Source organism: Coenobita brevimanus, chromosome 117 (genome assembly GCF_032717465.1).
Source record: "Coenobita brevimanus isolate Jiangsu-jjx chromosome 117, ASM3271746v2, whole genome shotgun sequence".
In the NCBI taxonomy this organism is placed as follows: Eukaryota; Metazoa; Arthropoda; class Malacostraca; order Decapoda; family Coenobitidae; genus Coenobita; species Coenobita brevimanus.
The window spans coordinates 4,478,890-4,486,255 of record NC_137070.1 but is presented as its reverse complement, the minus strand read 5'-3'; the positions used below and the strand labels follow the sequence as shown (position 1 = coordinate 4,486,255).

The window sequence follows — 7,366 nt, the reverse complement described above, 5'->3', positions numbered from 1 at the left end:
GTTGCATGCTTAGCCCTGCGAGACACAAGGGTAAACCCCTCATCATCTGCAGAGCCATTTGCATTAACAGCAGGAGTAGCAGTCGAGGCGAAACGACAGCTCGTTGCTCCTCCTGCCTCAGCCAAGCGGCCTCGCTCACTGAGGAAGCCCAGGTCGTCCCCCGGAGGGGCTGTTTCGAAGGTAGCCAAGACCAAGGCTCGGCCACCCCGCACCCTAGTGGCCGGCTCTCCTCATCTTCCATCGGCCCCCTTGGTGCCTCCATTGACTCCAGTGGGTCAGGAGTCAGAGGAGGTTAGCCTCTGTCTGTCTCCGGACACCGGGACGGTACCTACCTCAGGGTCCTCCAGTGGAACTGCGCAGGAGCAATAAGTAAGCTTCCCCTCCTGCAAGAGGTGGCCAACAGGGATCAACCACATGTTATTCTCCTGCAGGAAACCTTGTTGACTGAGGGCTCCCGGTTTCGTTTGGCGGGATACACCTCCTAACTCCTCCCTCGTGAACGTGGTGTAGCTCAGGGTTGTGCCGTTCTGGTTAGGGACCACATCGGTTCTACAGTCTGTGAGCCTCCCTATTGTGGGACTGGTGTTGAGGTCCAGGGCGTGATCCTACAATTGGCGGGGTCACCCCTCACTGTTTTTAATGTATATCGTGGCCAGGATGCCTCTCTGGAGTTGGGGGACTTGTTCTCCCAGGCTACAAGGGGGCCTGTGTTCATTGGAGGCAACTTCAATGCACACCACGATATGTTTTCCTCGCCTCTCAGGACCAACGAGGCTGGTCGGCACATCTCTGTGGTTATGGAGGAGATGGGAGGTGTCTCCCTGCTAAATGACATCGGTGAGGCTACTCATATTAGGGGAGGTCGACTAGACCTTACCTTTATTTCCACCCCTCTCGCAGGCTCGGCAACGTGGTCACTCCATCCCCACCTCATGAGTGACCACTATGCTGTTGTGGTGGATCTACCTTTGGCTCCCCTTCCTCCACCCGGGTCGCCTCCTCAGAGGTGGGATATGAGCAGGACAGACTGGGCAGCCTTTGACAGGGCTCTCACTCTTGCCTTCTCATCTGCCCCTGCATCAGACCTCGAGGATTGAGCAGAACAAGTTGCTGATGCATTTAGGCAAGCAGCATCTTTTGCTATCCCGTTGCAGCAGCGCTCTGCGGGGTGCTACCGGGACGGCTGGTTCTATTGTGATAGGGTCAGGGAGTTGAATCGGAGGCTGAATGCAGCTCGCAGACAGTACCGGCGCCACCGCACTTCGCCGTGCCGCCGTTGCTTGTCTGCCGTTTCTCACCATGTCCTCGCGGAGAAGCGCCGCCTTAGGGAGGAGGCGTGGATTAGGTGGTGTCGTACCCTGGATTCTCACTCCACACTCCGTGAGATGTGGAGGAGAATCAGGTCCATCTCTGATCCACGTCCCTCCCGTCCACCTTCACACCCTGACCCCGTCGCAGAGGCCGGCCGCCTGGCTCAGCACTTTGCAGACCGCTCTGCCTCCTGCAATCTCCCGCGGTCCATCTTGGCCATGCAGGAGCAGCTGTCCGCCTTTCGTGTTGAGGCTATTCAGCCAGCCTGTGACCGTCCTGATCCAGCTGATTGCCCCATCACTAGTGGGGAGCTGCTGGCAGCTTTGCGGCATAGACTGGACACTGCTCCAGGCCTTGATGGGCTAACTTATTCCATCCTGTCGCATGCAGGAGATTGTGGTAAAGAGCGGCTTCTTGATCTGCTCAACCTCTCGTGGTCTGAGGGTCGTCTGCCGAGGTCGTGGAAGACTGCTGTCATCCACCCCATCCCGAAGCCTAACAATCCCGGTGCCATGCGCCCCATCTCGCTGCTCAGCTGTATTGCCAAGACAGCTGAGCGGGTTGTGCGAGCGCGTCTAGCATGGTGGTTAGGGCCGCTTCACCAGAGGATATTTGCATATCATCCAGGAAGAAGTGCCTCTCACTGCCTTGCATCTCTCCTCGGTGAACTTCGGGGTGCAGTGGGGATGGCGATCTTCCTTGACCTTGAGAAAGCTTTTGAGTTGGTGAGCCCTAAAGTCATCCTCCAGGCTCTTGCAGACAAGGGAGTGGGTGGCAGGCTCTTGTCATGGCTTGCAGACTTTTTTCATGAGCGTGCTGCGGGGGTCCGCTTCCAGGGGCAGCTCTCCTCCTTTCATAACCACCCAAACGGCACCCCCCAGGGGAGCGTCTTGAGCCCTCTCCTTTTCAATATCCTCATGGAGGGGCTCCTTACTGTGGACTATGGGCGCGGCGTTACCCTCCTATGCTATGCCGATGATCTGGCCCTCGTCATAGCCAGGAGGGATTGTTATGCACATGCGAACGTTGCACTTGCACGGCTGTATAGTAAGTGTGTGGAGCTGGGCCTAAAAATTAATTTTGATAAAACCAAATGCATGCCTTTTGGCCTTAGGCCTCCCCGCTTTCCCCTTCTGCTTGGTGGCTACCAGCTGTCTCTCGTGGCGGTACATACATATTTTGGGGTGCGGCTAGACAGCAACCTTACGTTCGAGAGCCACGTCAGGTACTTGCGTGAGCGGGCAAAGACACGTCTGTCTGCTCTTCGCTCCCTCTCAAAGAAGAGTTTGGGGGCCTCTTTTTATGTGCTGCGCACGTTCTACGTCCACGCTATTAGGTCTTTGGTGGACTATAGTGCCATCTGCCTGACGGGTCTTGCCCCAAGTGTTTCCCAGTCTCTGGAGGTCGTGCAGAATGAGGCTCTGCGCATCATTCTGTATGCACCTCCTTGGACCAGACTGGTGAATCTGCGAGTGGAGGGTGGTTTCCCATCGTTGAAGGGCAGAATTATGCTCTGGGCTGCAGCGACCTCTCTGCAACTTGTGCACCGCAGGCCACATCTCCCAGTCTCTTTTCTTCTAAAGCGGCTTTTGTCACGCCCTCCTGACCCGGCCCCTGGGCGGGACTGTGCCCGTGCCACGGTTGCTATGCTACATAGTATAGGTGCTGCTGACGATATATGCCAGGTCCCTGACTTGCCCATCAATGGGTTTGAGGAATCACCACCTTGGGAGCCTCCCCTTTTCCGGTGTGTTTATCCAGCAGGTGGAAAGCCTCGCAATACCATCCCAGCACTCTTCCGTCAGGATAGTCTCCGCCGGGTAGCTGCTCTGGGGTCTGCGGGGTCAGCAGTTTATTATACTGATGGCTCTGTGGCAGCTGATGGCACTGCTGGGGCGGCCTTTGTTTTTGGTGACATGGTGGAGTCTTGGCGGGTGTCCCAGGGGGCGTCTCCCTTCCAGGCAGAGCTTGCTGCTATTCTGGGAGCTTTACGGCATGCACACAACCGTCGATTTTGCCGTGTGGTTATTCATACAGACTCGCTCTCATCTATTGTGTGCCTTCGCTCCTTCTCCCTCAAAGACAACATCTTTTTGTTATCCTCCATATACACTGTAGCTTCTCTCCTCGTCCGTGGGGGAGCCACGATCATCCTTCACTGGCTTCCAGGTCATGTTGGCATCTTGGGGAATGAGATGACAGATGAGGCTGCGCGCTCTGCCTGTTCTCTCCCTGCTGTCACGTTCCCACTCTGCAAAAGTCAGGCTCAAATTATTAGATCTTTTGCTGTGACTATTGGACATCAATTAGTGGAGGAACATAGGCTATGTGTGGCTGAAGGCTCATGCTCTGCCACTTGGTATCCCAGTGCCACTTCTTATTCACCATTGCAGCCTCCTCTGGGCTTACCGAATCGTCTGCTAGTGAGGCTGCGGCGTTTACGTTTGGGATACTTATGCTATAAACAGATAAAAGGAGTGGCCCCAGACCCTTGTCAACACTGCTTAGAGAGGTCGGAGGAGCCTCTCCTGCACTATCTATTGCATTGCCCTGTGACTTCTGCTCTCAGGTCTCTCCCTAGTGGGGCATATGTCCCATCAGAAGATGAGGTGAGGGATGCCGCTGGCATAGTTGCCCGTGCTCCTACTTCACTATTACTTCGGGTAGTCAGTCGCTACTCACCGCCACGATAATGTAGATGCGCATGCATAGCGCAACTGTGATGGGCTCACATGTTTGCCCGTGTCCCAGTACGTCCAGGGACGAATATCCCAACACAACACAACGGCGGGTGACCCATTCTGCTGCCTGCCTCCGCACTGACAACATCTCCTGCTCCTGTCTTGCTTCAACAAGGGTAACAGCTCTCCGGTTCGCCGTCGATCGAGCTGCTCTGCCCTTTTTGTCTCTCGCCAGTGCTTGAGGTGTTGTTACTGTCGTTGCTCGCCGCATTCATCCTGACCACGCCTTGGTCTCCAGCCGCTGTTGTGTACCGGGGTGCGCACGCTTGTGTGCACTCGCCCTTCAGTGGTTTCTTTTTTGCCTCTTACTGTATTTCCTTTCCGGCTCTTAGTGTTCCCCTGGTACGTGGTACGAAGCCGAACCCCGCGGTTTCCAGGCGCAGGCCTGGTACACAAGGGGGCCCCGTAGTCGGGGTGGTTATAGGAAGCTGCAGGGGTGAGCCAAAACTTTGGTTAGGGCTAGGGTTAGGCAAGCCCTTCGGGGCTGTGGTAAGGGCTGCCGCATCCACCGCTAGCGGAGGGGCAGATTCCTGCCACAGTAGGTAGGCTTCTTCCTGCATTTTTGTGTGTCTGTTCTGTGTGTTTGTGTGAGTGTCAGTGTGGGTGTCTGTGTGGGTGTTTGTGCCTGTGTGTGATGACAGGCAAGTCGAGGCCTAGGCCCCCGGGGCCTTCGAGGATTCCTATGCTATCCAGGATCCAGCTGCCTGGTTCATCTGCTTGTGTCCCCTATGCTGGAGGTAGGGTTGAGACGGTTCCTGGGGTCTTGGGTGGGAGTATGGCTGCGGTCACCCATCCAACTGCTGTCTCGGCCCAGGGTGTCTTAACATCGGTCACCCATCCAGCTGCTGACGGAGGTAAGAAGTTTTTCACTACTGGGAGGAAAAGGGAGCGTCGTGGATCAGGGGATAGCTCGACTGTGTCTGCTGGCGGTTGTGCTGATCCAGGACGTCCAGATTCTTGCTCCTCTGCTTCCTGTACTGCACCAAGGAAGATAGCTCGCCGCCATGAGGGGATGGATGACATTGTGCCTGCTCCAAACCCCGACACTGCTACATCTCATGATGATGCTGTTTCACCTGCTGCTGCTACTCCTGCTGTTGATGCTAATGCCTCTGCAGATGATGAGGGGTTTACCCTTGTGTCTCGCAGGGCTAAGCCTGCAACCCTGACCAAGCCTGCAGCCCAGGGTTTTTCTCTGCCTGCTCTGAAGCAACCTCCTCCTCCACCTCGCCCTTCAGTGTCTGTGGCAGCCCCTCCTCCACCCCGCTCCTCCTTCCCAGCTTTCAGGGTTCCACTGCAATCGGGCTACGAAACCAGCTACGATGCACTGGCGGCCCTGGAGAGCCAGCTGCCGGGTCTTGTAGCGAGAAATCGTTTTGGCAGGGACGAAAGTTGTGTCCTCATTCCTTCCATGGAGGAGGCTTACCAGCAGCTCAAGGCTGTAGCAGAGGACGAGGCGGCAACGGTGAAGGTAACAGAGCTCACACGGGGTGGACAGGTGACGAAGGCTGTAGTGATGGGATACCCTCGTCGTTTCCCATTAGACATCCTCCGAAGGCACGACTTAGTAGAGGAGGCTACCAGGTGCCAGCACCAGAGGACGCGGGAGGAAACCCTACAGGTGTGTGTTACCCTCCGCGGCCCCCTCGTCCCCTCTCTCGATCTTGGGAACTGGGGAGTGTACTGGCTGCGCCCGTACACTCCAGAGCCACTGAGGTGCTACCGCTGCCAGAGGTTCGGACACCATCGTGCAAGCTGCAACAGGCCTGTAGTGTGAGGGATCTGCAGCGGCTCCCACGACAAGGAGCAGTTCTTGGCGAAATTCCGAGCAAAGGAGCCGGTCACCTCCCGCTGTCCCAACTGTGCAGGAGCACACCACGCCTGGCATCCCAGTTGCCCAGCAAGGGTGAAGAGGGTGAACCAGGGCAGAGAAAGGCAGGTCTCTTGGGTGCAGGAACAGCAGTCCTTGGTATCAACGCCGGCTCCCCCAGGCACTTTTGTTTGGGGTCAACAACGCCGCCCCCAGGCACAGAGTCCTCCTGTCTTAGACACGACTGCTTTTCCTCCCCTGCCAACGCCCGCACAGACTGTCGAGACAGTGGCGGAAGTTCACAGACCCATGGCCTCAGTGGATCCATCACCCCTGCCGCCCCCTCCTTCCCAAGAGGATCCAGTGCTCGCGCCAGTATCACAAACCCCTCCTCCGCAGGCACATCCAACTCAAGCAGCCCCACTCTTCACACTGGACGAGCTGCGCACCCTGGGGACACAATTGGCTCTGGCCATAGCAGAAACCGTGGCTCAGACTCTGGGGGTCCAGCTGAACACAGATCCTATAGTGGCAGTAGTGGACCGTACGCTGAATCAAGCAGTCGAGGCGAAACGACAGCTCGTTGTTCCTCCTGCCTCAGCCAAGCGGCCTCGCTCACTGAGGAAGCCCAGGTCGTCCCACGGAGGGGCTGTTTCGAAGGTAGCCAAGACCAAGGCTCGGCCACCCTGCACCCTAGTGGCCGGCTCTCCTCACCTTCCATCGGCCCCCTTGGTGCCTCCATTGACTCCAGTGGGTCAGGAGTCAGAGGAGGTTCGCCTCTGTCTGTCTCCGGACACCGGGACGGTACCTACCTCAGGGTCCTCCAGTGGAACTGCGCAGGAGCAATAAGTAAGCTTCCCCTCCTGCAAGAGGTGGCCAACAGGGATCAACCACATGTTATTCTCCTGCAGGAAACCTTGTTGACTGAGGGCTCCCGGTTTCGTTTGGCGGGATACACCTCCTATCTCCTCCCTCGTGAACGTGGTGTAGCTCAGGGTTGTGCCGTTCTGGTTAGGGACCACATCGGTTCTGCAGTCTGTGAGCCTCCCTACTGTGGGACTGGTGTTGAGGTCCAGGGCGTGATCCTACAATTGGCGGGGTCACCCCTCACTGTTTTTAATGTATCTCGTGGCCGGGATGCCTCTCTGGACTTGGGGGACTTGTTCTCCCAGGCTACAAGGGGGCCTGTGTTCATTGGAGGCGACTTCAATGCACACCACGATATGTTTTCCTCGCCTCTCAGGACCAACGAGGCTGGTCGGCACATCTCTGTGGTTATGGAGGAGATGGGAGGTGTCTCCCTGCTAAATGACATCGGTGAGGCTACTCATATTAGGGGAGGTCGACTAGACCTTACTTTTGTTTCCACCCCTCTCGCAGGCTTGGCAACGTGGTCACTCCATCCCCACCTCATGAGTGACCACTATGCTGTTGTGGTGGATCTACCTTTGGCTCCCCTTCCTCCACCCGGGTCGCCTCCTCAGAGGTGGGATATGAGCAGGGC

General features: G+C 56.8%; 1 protein-coding gene across 1 annotated transcript; it reads left to right on the top strand.

Annotated features, from left to right (window-relative positions):
* The first annotated feature begins 1,113 nt into the window (after window positions 1-1,113).
* On the top strand, window positions 1,114-3,775 carry LOC145419170 (uncharacterized). Its single transcript, XM_080287410.1, has 4 exons — window positions 1,114-1,202; window positions 1,403-1,747; window positions 1,847-3,570; window positions 3,705-3,775. Exons 1-4 carry the CDS (start codon window positions 1,114-1,116, stop codon window positions 3,773-3,775), a joined length of 2,229 nt encoding a protein of 742 aa, XP_080143536.1.
* The last annotated feature ends 3,591 nt before the right edge of the window (window positions 3,776-7,366 follow it).

Coding starts and splice junctions, on each gene's coding strand:
- LOC145419170 (XM_080287410.1), top strand. CDS start 1,114: ATGCATTTAGGCAAGCAGCATCTTTTGCTATCCCGTTGCAGCAGCGCT. Junction 1,203..1,402: donor GCTGGTTCTATTGTGATAGG/GTCAGGGAGTTG, acceptor GAGGAGAATCAG/GTCCATCTCTGATCCACGTC. Junction 3,571..3,704: donor CACGTTCCCACTCTGCAAAA/GTCAGGCTCAAA, acceptor TCACCATTGCAG/CCTCCTCTGGGCTTACCGAA.